Source organism: Aulonocara stuartgranti (genome assembly GCF_965226115.1).
Source record: "Aulonocara stuartgranti genome assembly, chromosome: 18".
NCBI classification, from domain to species: domain Eukaryota; kingdom Metazoa; phylum Chordata; class Actinopteri; order Cichliformes; family Cichlidae; genus Aulonocara; species Aulonocara stuartgranti.
Window position 1 is genome coordinate 7543958 of NC_138954.1, and position 20233 is coordinate 7564190.

General features: G+C 38.5%; 1 protein-coding gene across 3 annotated transcripts in view; it reads left to right on the top strand.

The window, feature by feature from the left end:
• LOC309693571 (neuropilin-1a-like) overlaps window positions 1–20233 on the top strand; it is a 95924-nt gene that overhangs the window by 42348 nt on the left and 33343 nt on the right. For all 3 annotated transcript variants that reach the window (XM_082512921.1, XM_082512920.1, XM_082512922.1), the window contains 2 exons: window positions 3135–3305; window positions 10125–10291. In XM_082512921.1, coding sequence (XP_082369047.1) covers window positions 3135–3305; window positions 10125–10291 — 338 coding nt within the window. The remainder of the gene's footprint in view (window positions 1–3134; window positions 3306–10124; window positions 10292–20233) is intronic.

Genomic DNA, 20233 nt, shown 5'->3' on the forward strand with positions numbered 1-20233 from the left:
ATTCTTTACAAGAGATTTTTCACATATTATCTCACCAGAACAATGCAACCATTACCAAGTAAATATCTTGATCAAAGCTTCTCATCTTTTTGATGAAAAATTCCTACTTTCTTAGTTTTACCAAAGCTTTAAACACATTTCATGGCTTTCATTAGTTCCTGGGGTTTGTCCGATTGTTTTAGAAAGGCTACAAGATGTGCCTCTTTGAAAACCTATAAAAACTATGATGCAGTTTATCCATTTTATGATTCTAATGCACTGCCTGCAGTTAGAGCTTACAGGAGAATTTGATTTATACGAGCCACATCCACCCATTCATGCAGCACTTTTTCTCTGTCAGAGACATGTGATGTGTGGTGCAGGGAATAGAAACTTCAATACGTGGGCCCAGAGATCAGTCTACCAGCCTTATGATTAGTAGACCACCAGCTGTACCTCCTGAGCCAGCTGTCAGAGCTTTACATGTGCATATTTATGTTAGATTGTTTCTTTAATTTCTTGTATTAGTTGACAAATTCTTGAGAAGATTGGTGGCTGAATACCAAAACACACAATTTGAGAACTAACATCTGTTAATACTGACGCATCCAAATTTTTGCAATTTTTTTGCAACTTCAGATTTTCTGTGATGGTTCTATGCATTCGTTATTTTATAAACTTATTATTTTGGGTTACTTCAGTTTGTCGGAGAGCACAGATCGTATAAAAAACTTAGAGAAACTTTGAAATAAATATTATAAAGTTGTACAAAGCTCTATTTATTTTGGTGGCTTGGATTCTCAAACTTTACAAACTGATAGCTTAATGTCAAGAGTGCTGAAATGTAATTTTCTTCCTCACTTTTCCTCGGCGTTTGCTTCAGATATAACCATTTCCTTAGATGTATATGGAGCCATATCGCCTGCAGGAGTTTCTGCTTCCAGGGGGCTGATTGCATCAACTGACAGCCTTGCAGCAAAACCATTTTCACAACACCTCCGATAAGGCTGAAGCAGTTTTAAAATGTAATCCGTCACAGATTGTCGACTACCTGCTTTAAACTGTAACTGATAAACATAAACCATCAGAGTAGCGCAGCTCAGCATTCCTGCTGTGACCGCCTTGTGTTTCTGTTTAGCTGGTTTGCCTTTAAAAGCTGAAGGAAATTGTTAGAGAAGTATAATTTTTGTAACATATAAAACTGAATCTTGCTCCGCGGGTCTCTGAGAGATCGCTGGCGCAGTATCTCCTCAAAGCAGCAGGCGAGACTCACATTGTTTCTCATAGATAAGAAGAGGATGAAACAGGGGACCACCTGTGGATGTGGAACTCAAAGTCTTCAGACATGAGACAGTCTGTGACTGTGTGCTGCGCATAAAAACACATGATGTTACAGCGGGCGTTCCTGTGATGCTCTCATATTTTATCTTTAACTGTGAGCGTCTCCTTTACTGAAAGAGGAATCCCCGAGTATGCTGGTTCTGCCTGTTGCCCAAGTAAAAACAATAGTTTTCAATGGTTTTCAGGAGCTTTAACCCCCTCAGGTCTGAATTGTTGTCACTTAAGACCCCAAACCCACCTTAACTGTAACTAGTCAATCAGAATATATCATGTTTGTTATTATTAAATTCTTCTTCTAAGTCTTTGTAGGCAGGGAATAAAGAAAATGGTCATTCTAACTGGAAACCCCCCCAAAAAAGAAGAAAGTATTCACATTTTTTCCCTAAAAATAAAAATGTATAATATATTTATTTTCTGGTGACCAACTATGATAACACAAACCTAACAGAATTACACCACTTTGCATTATTAGCATTATTATTATTATTTAAAACTCACACTGTTGACTGTATCTGCATTTTTTTTTCATTATTTGCCTGACTGAGCGTGGTGATTAGCTACAGCACTTTTAAAGTGACAGTTTACTTTAAATATACTTATTTTTCATTGTTTATCCATCTAGATTCTGGTGTTAACTGATATTGCTTTTATAATTTAATTCTTTATACTGAAGTACACCCACCAACCAGGTAAATAGAACGACTGGAGACTCAGTCCAGTGACATTGTAAAAGCATATAAACATGAATGGTGCTAAACATAATTCCTTCAGTAGTTCCCTAATAGTTTGTGTTTCTCAAACATGTGTTTTGTACAGAGCACAGAGTTTGCATTTCTGTTATTACTTGTATGCATAAATCAGGGAACAGCAAACCAGCTGAACATATTTTTAAAAAGTTACATTTTTGTGCAAGCAAGGAATTTATTCAGCAAATTGAAGACAAAGTTTCTAATTATAAATAAATGTAAATTGGGAGGTTCAATAGATGGTTGTTTTCTGTATATGTTTCCTCATAATTAGTGTTGGTAATTACACTGTACTTTGTAGGAAATTTGTACAAAGAAGCTTAAACAAATCGTTTACATTTCATGTTGTAAAATGGATGTTTATTTTTGTGGCGTGAATGTTTTAAAGTCGGCTTTTATTTATTTATTTGCTTTTTAACATGGAAAAAGAAACAGGTAACTCTTCCTCAAACTGTTCTTGGACCCTTCAAAATATATATTTTTAATATATCTGCCATATTTTGCTCCTCCCACAAGACTACAGCTAAAAGAAAGTTTTTGCATGGATTGTTATAATTTGATGTCATGCGATAGGAGTTTAAAACTTAATCAAGGTGTGATATCAGAATAAAATACCTTGCACTCACTTGATACAAAGGTTATTCATTGCTGCGCCTGATATGATCCTGTATACACACTTTGCTTGGAATGTAAGGTTGGGAGTGTCAAAACAATACGTGGTGGGAATGAGTGTTTCTGCTGCCTGCCATCTCACCTTTATTTCTGCCCCTAAGGTGTCACATCACTCCTGAGAGGTGGGAGATTGTTGCTGACAGGAGATTAGCTCCAAACTTTGTTTGTTCAGAGCAGACTCGAGTTTTTCTAAATCTAAATCAGAACTTTTCAATCTTGGGTTCCATGCAAGATTTAACAAGTAGATTTAATTGATGTCGCGTAATATTTCCCATGATAACAAGGGAAGTATAGGACAGAAAAAACACTCTCTGGTCGGGTGATGAGTGATGAAGCTGACATCTCCTTTTCTTTCTCCCTCCCTGTTGCCCATACTCTTCCCCCTTCTCCTCCCAGTGGGCCCTCACATTGGCAGATACTGTGGCCAGACGTCCCCGGGCCGAGTGATCTCCTACACGGGCATCCTGTCCATGACCATCACCACTGACAACGCCATCGCCAAAGAGGGATTCTCTGCCAACTACACCATCCGCGAGAGGACCCTCCCCTCAGGACACGAAGACGAGGGTGAGCAGCTGGATTAGTGAAAGGAGTGCGCGATGCGGAGGGCAAAGCTGTCATCTGGTTCACTTCTTTGATATTTCTGGTCTCATAGAGAATGAAAACAGAGTAAATATGAGCCAGTCTGTAGTTTCAACTCAACCTAGTTGTCCTTGAGCACGAGGCAGTAGTTCCTCCAGCTCTACAGAAGCCGGACTCTATCCGCTGTCTGACCTCTGGCCTCTGTGTTCCAGTCAATAAAAGCCCCAAAAGACACTGCATTATAAAATAACTATTAATGCAGTTGAATAATTAAGTTAATGGTTGATGATCAATATTTGCTATAGTCAGCTGTTGCATTTTACAGCTTAAAGTCCATTTGTTGTGGTTGAAGTCTAACAAATGGACCAAAAATACTCCTTCCCAACCTTTGGGCTTATTTTATGATAAAGCAATTTATTCTCCTGACAGCTCATTCAAATAGTGTTCCCATCTAAGACCCGTTTATTTTAATACATGATAGCCTCCTGAAACTCGGCAGTATTTAACAAGAGTGGTGCATAGATGTGGGTAAGATTATATATTACATGCTGTGTAGCTTAGATATATTTTCTTTCCTTTTAATCATCCTACAACGCCTGGGATTTACGCACGACTTTGTAGGGTGTGGTTGGAGAATGCTGCAGAATTGTCGATAGCTGTTTTCTGAGTGGCTAAAAGGACAAATTTGAGTCTTTAGAATAAATACAACCAATCTTGCATATTGTTTTTGTAAGTGATAATTTACCAGAGAGGTGTTTTCTGAGAGATAAAACCGATAGTTCTATGAGTTATTTGCAACAGCTGTGCTTAAATGACTCAACCGTTACCATCAGACACGTGAGTGTAATCTTATTACATGGTTGCTTTTAAATTAATTTCTTTTAGCTTTTATCTCCAATTCACTTGATCAATTTCCCCCATGTGGATACTATCATGAGGCAAAAGTTCCTCATGCTTGGTTATTGTCTTTTTCGTGTTTGTTCATGTCCACGTGTTCGGGACAGAAGCCGTTTGTCTGCATCGGTTGACTGTATGACCTTGCTGGAATGCCTTTAGGGGTTTAAGTTATGCTGGCCTGTATGCTAACTGCACTCTGGTAACCCTGACCCCGGTCACCCCTCTGTAGGAATGTGTGTGTGTGTTCAAAGGTGAGTTTCCTTAAGGTCCCTCAGTGGCGCTTTAGGAGAAACCAATGTAAAATACTCAGTTTGCTCTTCCAAATCGATCTTTAAGTGTTTTTTAGGGTAAGATTACCGGCAGCTGCACACAGAGGCCGGTGTTATTTTTTTTTTATATAAAATCTAAATAACTGGTTATGTCAAGACAGGAAATATAAACAGACTTGGAAATGGTCAGACACAAATAGTTTTTGGCCAAAATCACAAGCCAGTTATTAGATATTTTGGAACTTTTGAGAAAATGAAATTATCGATACAGAGAAAAGCTTTTTGTTAATAAGTCAGAGCAATGTCCGTGTCTACACGTAAATGTTAAATATTTGAATTTTTAAGAGAAAAAGCACAAAGTCTCTCGGTTTATTGTTCCAAATTTTGAGGATAGTCTTGTTTTAAACCCCTTTAACTCCAAAGGTGATATCATGATGAACAGATCACACTCACTCTAAGGGAAATATTTCTGTAACCAAACATGTAAATCTCGAATTTCACCAGAGGGTCAAAGTTGTTATCACCATTTTTTTTTTTTCACTCCTCCTGTTTGTTTTTGCTGTGGGCGGAAGATGTGGGTGTTTTCAGCTTGTATCTTATGTTGATGGTGAGCATTCGAGACAGTGCGATAATGCACTGATGTGCATGTATCAGATATGTCAATTGGTATTTAAACAGTAACGATAAGTCGCTTTACTAGCCGAATTTTCTTTTTTAGGATGTCTGACAACAGCCCTGGGTTTAGAAAAAGGCTCACGTACAAATATACACATACACATGGGAAATTACTTTGCCTGCAGACCATCGGCTAGGCTCAGCAGATTGAATCAAAGCTTCTCACCAAACCAAATCACACTGTCTTTTCTGCAGTTTTATACAACCAGGGTTAGCTACTCCTGCAGCAGGGGGTAATTCAGCAGTTGCCAAAGGGTGCGTGGACACATTTTAGGGTAGCTCAACTGCTCTGACACTAAGAAAGATTTGTACTAAATAAACCTTGTGATACAGGCGAGAACACCAGCTGAGAAACAGTTGTTGATTTTTTAAAATTAATTCTATTTCACCTCTGTTTAACCAGGAAGCAACTGGAGATCAAAATCTCTTTTTCAATGGAGATCTACCCAAGACAGCGCACTGTTACGAGGTTAAGAGTATTAAATCAAATGTAACATGAGCAGGCGTGGGATAAAAGTAAAGCAAATCAGGGAAAGCAAGTAACATGACAGAATTAGCAATTCTTTAGAGCTTTACAGTCTCACTGGAGACAAAAACATCCAGCTTTAGTGTGCACTGGAGGTTATTCATGAACAAGGTGCAAAATAAAGTCCTGGCTACCTATTATTAAAAAGGAGACATCCAGAGGAGCGAAGGCTGTGGAATAATCACCACTACAGCTACTGTTAGTTGACTCTGTGGACTCTTAAAACAAGCAGACAATTAGGATTATTATGATTTTTTTTAATTAAACTATCAGTTAAATTTATGGTGTCTTTTTAAAAGGCTGTAATGCCAAAGGAGTTTAGCCAGTCTGACTTTGTAAATAAAAATATGTCAGCGTTAATGAAGATCAGGAAATCAGACTAGTCTGGATAATGAAGTGTCGGAGAAGCAGCAGGCATGTAAATAATGTCAGAGAGATAATGAAATAGCTGAAATGTGAATAAACAGTCAGTTAAAATGCACACATTTGAAACAACTGTCAGATTAGAAGCTACAGCTTTAAATGTTTTATGTTGTTTTTATGCAGATTTTCACACCAGTGCTGCGCTTCAGTTTCGTAAAACAATCCACAGAGAAGTTTTCTCCAAGCAAAATGCTTACAGTCTTAGAGGACGCAAATGCTGACGTCCTGCAGTGAATTTATGGGTTTCTCTCACTCTGTCCCTGCCATCAGCAGTGGCCTCCAGCAGAGCTTTTGATCAGCTGAAGCATTGGCGGGGGCTTCAGTTTGCATCCTTTCTTTTTAGATAGTGGGGTACAGGGACAGGCTGGATGTTTGTCCCTCGTATACCTGCTGCGGCGGGGACGCAGGGGCTGTCTCATGAATAAAAATAAGTTTGATGAGACGGGAGCTGAGCTGAGATGGAAAGCAGAAAAATCGAGAGAACTGGAGAGCTGTTGAGGATAAGCTTGTGTTTCAGCTGTATGAGCGTGCTTTCTTATGGTCTAGTTGTAGTTTCAGAGCATTTTCTGGCAAGAGGATTCTTCTGGGGAAAGCTGAATTGGAGGATTTGGGCCTGAAAATTGTCAATTTAAAAATAAATAAATAAAAGATGATGAGCACAATATCCAGCTTTCTGCAGGCTTTAGGAGATGTCGCAAGCAAACTTTCTCCCTGGTTTATTTGTGGGACTTGGAATGATGTAGTGTGTTTGTGTCAGTCTGGCAGACCTTGTGTCTCCAGACAGCCCTCCCACACACACAGTCACACACACAAACACACATTTCTTTACGGCCACCCTCCCTCTTCCTTCCCCACACTCTCCTGCTGTTACAGAGTGGACACTCATGCCTAACAGATACAGATGTGCAGCTTAGATTAGATTAGATTAGATTAGATAGAACTTTATTAATCCCTCGGGTGGGTTCCTCTGGGAAATTCGATTTCCAAAAAAGCACAGCACCGACAGAAGTTACAGAGTTACAGAATATTATATATATATATATATATATAATACACACACACACACACACACACACACACACACACACACACACACACACACACACACACATATATATATATATATATATATATATATATATATATATATATATATATATATATATATATAAATACAGAGACATATATAAATAAAATATACGAAGGGGATAAATAGAATAAATAGGAATAAAAATAAAAATACAAGTGAATTGCACATTTCAAGTATTGAGTCTATTGCACCGTTGACTATTTACAAAAGTATTGCACAAAAGGTATTGCACAGTGAGGTGAAGAGGCACTACAGCTTAGTTGTTCCCCCCTCCTTTGTCCTCCTGTTTCCCCTCCCTCTCCCCTCCAGGGAGGAGTTAAACAGTCTGATGGCGTGTGGGACAAAGGAGTTTTTAAGTCTGTTAGTTCTTGTCTTTGGGAGAAGCAACCTGTCACTGAACAGACTCTTCTGGTTGTTTATGGCCGTGTGCAGAGGATGTCTGGCATTGTCCATAATGTCCATCAGTTTCTTTAATGTCCTTTTCTCTGCCACTGTCACCAGAGTGTCCAGCTTCATGCTGACCACAGAGCTAGCCCTCCTGATCAGTTTCTCCAGCCTGGATGAGTCCTCCTTTGCTGTGCTGCTCCCCCAGCACACCACAGCATAGAAAAGTACTCCAGCAACCACCGACTGGTAAAACATCCTCAGGAGCTTCCTGCAGATGTTAAAAGACTTTAAAAGACAGCAGTTTGACATTGTCCAAGCTGCTGTTTTTGGTCCGTTTCGTAAGACCAGCGGATTGCAGAGCTCTCTAAACCCACCGAGGAGTGGATCATCCTTCTGATAAAGATTAAAACTGAAAGTCACAGAGTGTTAAAGCTGAACCAAACACAACAATAGCTGCAATAGCTGCCTGCTTGGGTTTGTATGCATTTATATCCGTTTGTAGCTGAGCACATATGCATAATAGCACCTCAACAAACATTTTATTATTGGAATTATTGTCAATTTACTTAACAAAACATGTATAATATTTTCTCTAACAAACATCAGAAAGCCAGAATTATTTTACTTTAACAATCATAGGTCACAAAGAAAAGCAGCAAATTATTTTAGAAGCTGAGAATAGCAAATATACTTGAAGAGAACATTTCCCATGTCTGCAATCACTCACTGCTCACTATAATGGACTATTTAGTTTCCTTTGAGTGCTTCTGAATGTATAATGAGTATGCTACACTTGACTATAAGCATCCCACAATATGTCTCTAAAGGCAGAGTACAAAAAAGTGGTTCCTAGACAAGCGTCGTATATCATCGTGCACAAATAGCAGGGAAAGCAGTGAATCACAACAAAACTACCGCATTTATTAATTAACAAAAAATCTGTTGGTATGAGGTGAATTTAAATTTTGTGTTAGTAAGTACGAAACGCCCAAATCTTCCCAACGACCTCACTATATGGTTATAAAGGGGTTTTGTTTTCATTGTTAAAGATGCATTTTGTAAGAATCTCTGCAAATTGCAACTAAAACTTTCACCACTAGAGGCAGCAACAGACACACAGTAGAAACAGAAGTGCCGTTATCCGCTTTTTTATCGTTAATAATTTTATTTTTTGCCCTGCCTCTATTTTTTCAGTTTTTTTTTTTATTTGTTTTTGTCGCCATCTAAATAAAGGTCACTTTGACTCACTGCACTATCTTGTTGTACTGTAAACTAAACTAAACACTAGTGCTGTCAGAGTTAATCTCGTTAAAATGACGATAACGCCATAACTGCATTAACGCCGCAAATCTCCGTTAGCGAGTTGGCGCGGATCGCCCCGTGCGTGCGGCTGGCAGGCGCTAACACGTTAACGAGCTAACTGTACTAATGCGTTGACACCATGCAGCCTCACGCACGGGGCGATCCGCGCCAACTCGCTAACGGAGATTTGCGGCGTTAATGCAGTTACGGCTTTAACATTATTTTAACGAGATTATTGCTGACAGCACTACTACAAACACATTTGTTTACAATAAGAACTTTTAATGAACATTGCTATACATGGCCCATGAAAAAATTTGATTCACAGCGATGGTAAAGTACACAGCAGAAAATCAAAATTTAGTTGCAGATGTAGATTAAAATGTGTTTATCGAAAATAGTAACGCCACCTGAATCCAGGTTTTAAAATGCAAGGATTTATTTAATCTGTAAAGTGATTTATAGTTAGATTTTGAGTTACTTTGGACCAGTTAGCAATATCATCTGCTTCTGTGCCATTTTCCACTATTTTGTTACATTTTTATAGCTTTTTTTGACATGCTGAAGCTTCCACAGATTCACAGTAACCCTCCGTGGCCTGGACTAAAGCAAAAACACATAGATTGTTCAGTCAGATAGATTTTTATATATTTTGCTGGCTCCATATGTCTGCACATGGAGTATAGCCTGTGAATGTGTGGATGCTGCATAGACATATCAAACCAGTGCAGCAGCTCTTTGTAATGACCTCTTACTGACTTCTCTGCAGGCAGCAGGAAGCTGGGACAGACTACTTCACATTGTCTGGGCGACACTCTAATCACACTCAGGCTCACTTGTTTTCCTGCCTGACACAAACTCAAACTTGAGTAGTTGTTTTTTTTCCAACTCAGATTTATAACTCTAACTTTCAGAGCCCGGTTCTGGAGTTTAATGATAAATTCATCCATTAGTAATGACTGCATGCAAGAGCAAAATACCAAAAATTCAGTTCATCCAGCTAATGATGTGTGTAATAGACTTTTTAAACTCATATTATAGAAGCCGTTGGTATGATTTTGACAAACAAACATTTTCCCATCTAATCTGATGATAATTTATAGGCAAAAGAATTAATGCGTCTCTTGATTCACAACAGTAACTTGATGATTATTTTCTCGTTGGGGGTGTTTTGATGTATACCTGTGCTGTGGAGCTTTTTATCTGAAGGATTTCTGTCTTTTTCGTCTCGTCAGATTTTGCTTGTATGGAGCCACTGGGCATGGAGTCTGGAGAAATTTCCTCTGACCAGATCACCGCTTCCTCCCAGTATAACTCCAACTGGTCCCCTGAACGTTCCCGCCTTAACTACCAGGAAAATGGCTGGACACCCTCAGATGACAACATGCGGGAGTGGATACAGGTGAGTAAATTTGTCCTTATTTTTAACTGTCATTCATCATTCATTATCGTTATGGGTTAGAGTTACTCACGTCTATATCTTTAGATAATGTAGCGATAATTACTGCTATAATTCCACATTTGAAGGCTCAGAATAGGTTAGAGGGATTGAAATTATGTCACATTGGCTTAATTTTCAGAGTGTGATCTCAGACTGAAAGCATCCTTGTATCTCTGTGGAAAGAGAGTGTTCCTCAGTTTGAACTTCACTGTACCACTGAGACCATGCTCACATCTGGTCTGAATATTGTTCACTCATATGTACCACTTCTGTGTATTTTATGGGGACACTCGACAGTGAAAAAATAAACCAGTCTGCATTATTCATTGGAGCGTGCCTCTCCAGCACAGCTGACATCTCTTATTCATAGTGAAATCTGATAAACTAGCATCCAGCAATCCCTGAATGAAGGAGCAAAACATTCTTGTGTTGAAGTTTGGTTTTTTTGACCCTTTAAAGAAGATGGAACTGTTGGGTAAATTTGTTTGGTTCAATAGTTGATCAATTTGTTCACGCTTGTGGAACATTTGACATAAAATTAATATAAACTGGTGAGGAGAAACTATTAATGCTTAGTGTGTGGTTGTATTCTTAAAGATGATATGTAGATTGGTAAATGGACTGGTTCTTATAAAGCGCTTATCTACTCTGAGAGCTTAAAATGCTTTTAAACAACTTGCCTCAATCACCCATTTATACAAACACTTTTCTATGCTTTTCCTATCTAAGTGCTTTCTAACTAAAACTCAGCAACTTGGGGTTAGCTTCTTGCCCAAGGATATTTAGCATGCAGACTAGAGCAGACGGGGATCAAACCACCAAGCTTTCTGCTTTACCTCCTGAGCCACAGCCACCCCAGATTAAAGATTTATATACAAGTAATGCTGTAGGATGGTTAATGGCAGTTATTTACCACGGTATAGTAGGTATTTTATGAAAATACCACAAAACTATGCTAACTTGTTGTGAAAATTAAGCTAGCAGCTACCCTGTAGCTACTATACTAAGCCTTTTAGTTGTTTTTTCCCCCCATATCATGAAAAAATATATATTATTATTTCTTACTTGTTTTGTTCTGCATATAAAATAATCTAAATTTTGATTCACCACCTGATATTTTTTCAGAGAGACAGTATTAAGGGTTAAAAATAGCTGCAGCTAGCTTATTACTTTACCTGTAGCTACCATTAGTTCTTTTGTGTTGCCTTCACTAAGAGACAGCCAAGTCAAAGCCTACTTTTTTTTAAACATATCAATATAAATGTAGGTACTATTTTTGTACGGAAAAATACAAAAACAAGGTGAGATGAGCCACAAATGTGTGAGTCCTCAGGACAAAAGCTGTTTTTCCCTTATTTTCTAAAGAAAAATGTGGTAAATCAAATTTAGGTTTTTAACTATGATTACAGGAACTAAAATCTAATTTATTTACATTCATATTAGAACCCATTAAAGTATCATACCCAACAGATGCTCAAATTAGTAAAACTCAAGGGACCTTTTTATAATTAGCAATTGCAAAACAAAACCAGCCTGTGAATTTCCTAATAAGGGTTGAACCAATAAAAACAAAATCTACTTCACATAAACAGTCCCAGTGCTGAGGTGCGGCCAGAGTCCAGCACTGTCCCATTGTCCGGGACAGGAACTTATAGAGGAAGACTCACAATGCCCCTCGCAATAAGAGCAGACCCTCACTTCCCTCCTGTGAGGCTTACAACAGGAAGCAGACAGGAAGACGGCCTCAGCGGTGGATTAGTATTAGTGGCCCTCTATTGTCTGTCTTGGGACTTGTTTTAGGTAGTGGCTCATTGCTGAGCCCTCTGAGATGTTAGGATATGAAGGACAGTGTTTTAATAGAGGTCAATGGGTAAATTAAGAAGAGGCTAAATTTAATTGAGCGTCACTTTAAATACTACATAAAATATGTAGTATTTAAAGGTTTGCCTTAAGAGATGTTAAATATTTATTTTTCCTGATGGTACCAATTACTTTGAAGGATGTTTCATTTAGTGACAAAGTAGAAAGATTCTTGGAAATGCACTGTTAATGAGTTAAAGCCCCTTTTATATGTTTCTTAGTTTTTGTAAGGTTTCCATCCATCCATCCATTTTCTTCTGCTAATCTGGGGCCGGGTTGCAGGAGCAACTATAAATGCATTGGCTTTCCCAGGCCAGCCGAGAGAGATAATTTCTCCAGCGTGTCCTGGGTCTGCCCCGGGGGTTCCTCCCTCACCTAGGACGCATCCTTGCCAGATGCCCGAACCACCTCATCTGGCTCCTTTCGATGCTCATTTCCGCTGCTTGTATCCACGATCTCGTTCTTTCGGTCACTACCCAAAACTTGCAACTATAGGTGAGGGTAGGGATGAAGATCTACCAGTATCTGATCGCTTTTTACACCACGAAGGACCGGTACAGTGCCTGTATCACTGCAGCCGCAGCACCAATCTGTCTGTCAATCTCCCGCTCCCTGAACAACACCCGTATATTTAAACACCTCCACTTGGTGGCGTAACTCATCCCTGACCCAGAGTGGGCACGCCACCCTTTCCTGCATGAGGATCATGGTCTCAGACTTGGAGGTGCTGATTCTCATTTGTGCCGCTTCACACTCGACTCGGAAACGCTCCACTGTTAGCTGACCTTTAAGGTTTATTATCATTAAGTGGGCACTTGGCATCATCTTGTTGGTCAGTCTTGCTGGAAAATCTCATTTATATTGTGTTACTTGAAAATGAACATAGAAACTTAGAAGATTTACTAAGAAATTATCTCTTTTTTCCATTGAGGAAAAAATTACCAGATTTAACTTGTTTTTGACTCTTAACTAAATACAATGAGCTCCCTTCACTAAAGTTTTAAATCACCAAAGAAGACTAGGTTGGCAACAGTTGTCACTTTAACCACATATGCACTGTGGCAGATCTACTAACATTATAGATGGAGGATAATATTCCTGCAGAGGAGAACTGGTTTGTTTCTGAGCCTCTGGGCAAAGTATTACAAGGCTGCCATCTGCACGGTGCAGATTACTTATTATACACACAGTGGACAGACAATGGCAGTGCAATTTGTTTATAAGTAATATGTATGTGTGGTGTATTGCTTAATTTATTTCCTTTGTTTTATTGCACACTCCTCTGTGCAGTTAGATGCTAATTTTAATATCTCAGAGAAGAAATTGGCAGTTGTTTAATGAATCATTTCTCTTTAAAGAGAACATGGTATGCTTCTGTCACATTTATGCTGCAACATTGGTGAAGTTGTATTAAGGTTTAAAAACTCTGTTTTAGACATCTTATTCAACTCTTGGCTCCGTATGATGTCTAGGGCTGCCACGATTAGTCGACTAGTCACGATTACGTCAAATATCAAAATTGTCGACGACTAATTTAATAGTCAACGCGTCATTTGAAGCTTTGTAAGATCCTGAAAGACGCAGGATTAAGTAGTAGGATTTAAGAGTGTAATAAAGGACTGAAGCAGAAGATTGCAGCAATGCATCTAACAAGGATGCTAGCTGCTGTTAAACACCAAAGAAGAAGAAGCAGTCTCCGGCATTGTAGCTGTGTCCAGCATTTGTAGGCCGATTACGTGACAGCGATGCAAGGCTGTCCAAATTCAAAGACTCCTCCAAATGCAGCTGAGAAATGTGTCCTCCTTTTCCCCAGATTTGAAGGATAGGTTGGGTGTATCCTTCGTGGCCCAACCTGTCCCAGAATTCATAGCGCGGCCCAGCCAATTCCAGTTTCCAACAATGGCGGCAGCTATTTAGTTTTAATATTATTCTTTCTGGGTCACAAAATAAACTTTTAAGATGTTTTCAGGCAAAAATGTAGCTGTGTAAACTTCAAATTGCTGCGCGATTTATCAAGACATCAAATATTTGCAAAAGTGATCTGATGTAAACATGATATATAAGTCACATAGATAACTTAAGAATGTTATTGAGAAAAATGTCACAGAGAGTTGATTTCCCTAATATGGTAATTACACAGCTCACTGAGAGTACAGAAGACCCTCCCACCAGATGTTCAAACCAAATGTTTACCAATACTAAACTGTGACTCATGCAAAGCTATTTCTGCATGGACTAACAATGAAAATGCATAAAGGTCGCTTTGATACGGGAAGTTTGCACAATTAATGCAGAACAAGCCTGAAGCGTCAGTTCAGGTGATGTTATACACGAGTGCAATTAATCAAATTATTATTAACTGACACACTGTGAAAATGGCGCTTAGCTTTCTTAGTAATGTAGGCTTTTTAGGCAGCATGGTGGCTTCAGGAGGTACTGCTGACAATCTGAGCCTAGAAAAATTCATGTCGCTCACTGTTATTGACACAAACACCCATCTGTGCAGCTGCAGTGCAGAGACACTGGCATTTTTCTTTTTCCCATCAATTAATCTGTAAAATCTGCAGGGTTTTTTTCTCGATAACAAAACACCTGGCTTGAATATGCCTTTTCAGCAACATTGCTTCTCCTGTGTTTCCATCTCAGAGCAGTTTGATTGTAGGTACTGCAGGAGGTGACGATACTCCTTGTGTCAGAAAGCTCTGAGAACTCTGAAAGCTACCAGGTCCAGTTTGGTGTGTGCAAGCAGCTTTCTGCACGTGTGTTCATCCGTTGCTCACATAAAGAAACATGAAGAAATGGCAGACCATCCCCCTGCCACGGTGATTTATAGCCTCCAAACCAATGCTGTTGCTCGCCCCTCTGACTCTGTGAGGTATTTGAGTTATGACTGGTGGATTTTGTGAGGAGAATTTTCCCATTTTATTTGATTAAGTGTGGTGCGTGGCCAAGTCTGCACAGCATGGTTTGCCTTACGGCTTTCAATTCATCTTATTTGAAAAAAAGGAATTATGACTTAGTTAATTCTTGCATGCCTGCCTCCACCACTGCAAACACCTCTATTATTCATTTAAAGGCATTTATATTTTATTGATACTATTTTCAGGTTCCTATTCATAATGTGATCGGGGTGATGTTACCCGGTGGCGGTGTGGATGGCGACACACCATGAGCTCATTATCTAGCTGTATGATAAATATGTAATCATATTTTGCAGTGCCGCGTAGTGACCCATTTCATCAACATGCTGGATATTTGCAATTAAATGAGGCCCAACTCCTACAACCACATTTGCTCAAGAAGAAATACTGAAGTTTTACTTGTGCTGCAGTAAAATTAACCAAGCAGGAACTTTGCAGTCAAATGAGCTTTAAAAACAACTTTTAATAAAAAAAAAAATTATAAACTATGAGTCTGTACTCACAACTCATGGAAGTCCTCCAATCTCATCATGTAGGCCTTTGGCACTCTTTCAAAGTGGAAGCACACCAATATGTCTCCAACCACCATCAACAAATGAAGTGATAGCACTGGGTGGAGGAGCCCATCTACTGGCAAGATTTATAGATTTGATAACATTTGATAACTGCCATTTAATGGGCTGATAAGATTCTGCATATGTGCATATGGGGGACATTATGATCTGATTCACATGTTTTTAAATTAAATTTTAAATGAGGAAAATGCAGATAGATATCTACCTCTTACAGATAAATAACTAGTTTTGGTTTAAGCGATTAACGTTAAAATAGTTGGAAAGCAAACATTTTAATAACTGACTGTATTTATTTTAATTTCTGGAAAATATTTACAAAAAATCACTACTTGGGTAAGTTTAATTAGCTCTAAATTTACTATTTATTATGGTTGTTATAAATATTTTATTGTTTACACGTGTTTAAATTGGGCTCCACTAGTAGAGCGGAGCCACAGCACAATGGCACCAAAGTAATTTGTTGGATACTTGAGATTAAAAGGCACTATATATGTGCAGAGCATTAAATAATTAAAAGCTACAAACAATATGTTGAGCATATTAAGAACATGTACTCGAACATGTATTCGATACATTCCTAATTCTTATAATTACTACTTACTCTATTATTAATAGAAAAATTCCAAGGCAGTTATATTGAAGTCTGAAATAAGAATCATTCATAAATAAAACAAAAAGTTATTAATGGTAAATGGAAATTCTTGAGTCGTGTTGAATTTCCTTGCCATATGGGAAACATGGTTAGTAGGTGCATCTTTGCAATTGACCTGTTATTGAGGGCAGTGATGTAAACCCAGGAAAGGTTTCCTTCCCCTCCTGGCTTCAGGTATTTATAGAACCCCTGCTGTTTGTCTTCAGGATCTCTTTGACGCCACCAGGAAGAGCATCTGTAGAACTCATTTAGACATATCGCAAGTGAGGTGTGTTACTGAAACCGGGGCATTAGGGAAGCGGAAAGACAAAAGATCATCCACAGAATGTTAACGGGTCGGCCTATCCAGAGCAGACCTCTGGAGGAATGCCACAGTGAACTTCCAAACCTGGGAAATATCATTAACCGAGACAAATAATCAGTGCACGTCAGACTTGTTAACATAGAAATGTGTCCAAAAGTTGTGATGAACGAACTGAAGAGCCTTTGCACTGATTATAAATATAATTTCTCAATTAGTGAGAGAGGAGAGGTCGAAAAAAGGTGATGTTCTCATCAGTTATGTCAATCATTCATCAAAGAAAATAATGCCCCCAAACCATGTAGATCTAATTAGTCTGTTCATTAGCTCATTTTGACTGGAAACCCAAGGCTGCTAAAAAAAAAAAGAAGAAGAAAAGATAGAAAAAAGACGTAGTTGGACAGTGAGAACAAAATATATTTCTTTTTAAGCAATGCCAAGTAGTCATGCTGTAATATGATTTTAAGGATCCCGTGGTTCTAAATGGCACTCAGCAGATGCATAATTGCATTCAAACAAAAAACATTTAAAAGTGACTTTTTTCCCCCCTCCAGCAACAATTAGGGCCATTAATGATTTTGCCATTTAATGATTTTAACACTGTAAAAGCAAGCCACATGCCACAGCTTTGCAAAGCATTATTTGCAGCATTAGTATAATTTAATAGTAGAATTTTAGCTGTTTGGACATCACTTCAAATTCACTTCCTCGCAGCATGAAAATCAATGAGCAGTTAATGAGAATTCGCTGTTATTTTATTATTTTAGAAGGAAACCCTGTAGTTCCAGAAATATATTTAAAATTAGAAACTAACAAAATAACTTAAGAAGTGGAATTGGACGTCAACAGATGCAGCTTTATTTCAACATTTGAATATAATGTGAATATAAAAGGCCATAATAAAATTCTTTGCAACTCCTTACCGTAAATACAGCATCAGTTTTGCACTGCTTTTTAAGTCATTCTGTATTCATATACTGGACCGTCTTCTCCGACTGTTCCAGGCAGCCCTTGATTTCCAATATTATCCATGTAGCATTAAGCTCAAAACAGGTAAGGATGTGCTACATGCTAAACAAGCTAGCATGTAGCTAAAGAAGCTACATGCTGTAGCTAAACAAGCTAGCATGTAGCTTGTTTAGTTACATGCTAAACAAGCATGTAGCTAATAAACGTGTTACTCATTGTTGTTTGATTTGACAAATAATCAGCCTAATAAAATGTCAGCTGTATGAACAAAACCTTATGCTAAATATATGAAAATAAAATTAATATTTAGGTCGTTGTGTAGTTTTCCACATGTTCCAACCATCTAATTATCTTTTTTATCCATAAAAACAAACTGCAATCAGCTGCATCACCACAGGCCTCCACTTTCCTAAGTAAAAACTAAAAACTTCAGATGACAATGGAGTAATTGAGGCTCAGTCTTTCTCTATCACTCTAAAAGCAGTATCCTGTTTTGGCAGGAAGTAACAGAGTTTCTGTTCAATCTCATTTAGCCACACTTCAGCTCGAGTTATGTCCCCTTCCTGCATTTTGTTCCCTTCATTAAAAAGCTCTAAGTGTGACCATTTTCTGTGGCATAAATGGTAGGCACTGCCAAGTGTTGAATAATTAGAAGATGGAAGAGCAATTACCCTCGGTCGCTTGATGGAGGAAGTCTGGAGAATGGAGTTATGGCCGACCGCTGCAGAAAACATGTAATGACAGCAATGGCTGGCCAAAGGATGGCTGTAAATGGTTTTCCTGAAACACTTTGTTTAATCTTAAGTAAACGGTCTCCCTTTTCTTTAAAAGCTCTTGTGTCAAATATTGTTTTCGCCACAGAAGAAACTTTAGCACTACAGGGAAATAGCAGTCCCTCCAACCCGTTGTTATACCCAAGATGTTTGGTCAGGACCCACAGACATCATATTTTAACATGCTGTAGCATCATTTTTGAACATGCATGGTCACCAGATGGAGTTCATTACGAGTCCCTCGGAGATACAGACTCAATGAGACCGCAGCCAAAAGTGGTCTGGCAGTGTTTTCACTGCAGGACATGAAGTCACTTGTAGTGTAGATAGAAGTTTACCTTTTAACATGTGATTAAAGTTGTGAAAGGGTGTACTTTAATTCAAACCATGTACTTTCATGGGCTTACGAAAGTCAAAACAAAAGTAAAATCCCAGACAGGATTCGGACTTTTGTCTTCTGGTTGGAGGCTGTGGGATTGTCCCGTCCACCACTCCAAAAACCAACTACTGCAAACTACTGTAGGTTCTGGTACTTCCTCCCTCACAGTGGAAATTGACACTAAAGGGGCACTTTTTGTGTAAAACTATGATGAAAAATGGCAACGTTTCCATAATATGATTAGTTGGGAATGAGAATATGTCGATTTCTCAAGTCAGGTTTTTACAAAACGTATTGATATCTATTATGTTACACTAGAATTAACATTAAAGTTACTCTAAAATGAATCCTTTTTTCCTATTTCTGAATCAGGTCTTTATCCTACACGCAGTATTCACGACTTACCTCCTCACCTCCCAGTGTACTGACTTCTGTTTTTATTACAAGACCAGCCTTTCTTAATTTAAGCCTTTATTTAATCAGAAAGTTTCTTGAGATTGAAATCTCCTTTCTACGGGATGCCTGGCCAAGAAACCATACCATTAACTGCAGGCTGCTGTGGCAAAATCTCAGATAGATTTCTCTGTATAGGAGTGTCCATTAAGTACAAAATCACAGCTCCAGAAACACAGAAATGACTGTGACACCTACTATTGATAGTTTAGCAGAAATTAATATTTTCAAAATCCTTTCAGCACTAGCAATTTTTTTAAACTTTATTAAAACAAATCTTCTTTTAGGATTATGCATTTCCTAATAATTTTAAATTGGTATCAGTTTTTCCATTTAATTAAGGGTGCCCTCTGACTTAACCTTCCCCGACTTGCTTCACTTCTTAAGTCAGAGCAGATCTGGTAGCTTGTTTGTGATTTCACAACAAAAACCTGCTGTGTAAATCTTCTCGGTCACATACAGTATGCATAGTGTATGTGGGTGAGACGTCTCGTGGGAATTTAGATGAGAACAGAGCTGGGAGCGCCGTCAAGTAATCCCGCAAAGTATCGTTTCCCAGGGGTCTCCCTGTCAGTTACACATCCCACAAAGACCTGCGGGAAGCTATTCTCTGCTCTTCTCCTTAAAAGGAAACAGTGGGAGAAGTCAAATCCTGACTTCTGGGGTCTTCCCATGTACAATATCACAGCTGCAGTGTCTCTATGGTAATATAATTACACACCATATATTATAGCCATCCCACATATAGCTTAGAGTGTATTTTGGTATGCAACTGATAATTTAGAAACTCAACAAACAAGCGACTGAGTTTAAGAGGAATTAAATGGAAGCCCCATAGAAAGTCTTTATTACACATTTAAATCGTTTCCAAACTTTGGAGAAACTCGATGTGACGAACACGAATCTGTGTGTTGGTGAAATAAGAAATCTTAATTTAAGATAAGCGTTAGTGTGGACATTTATAGACCACTGTGAGGCTTTCTGTTATCACTGCTGCTCTCTTTGATGATAACTATCACT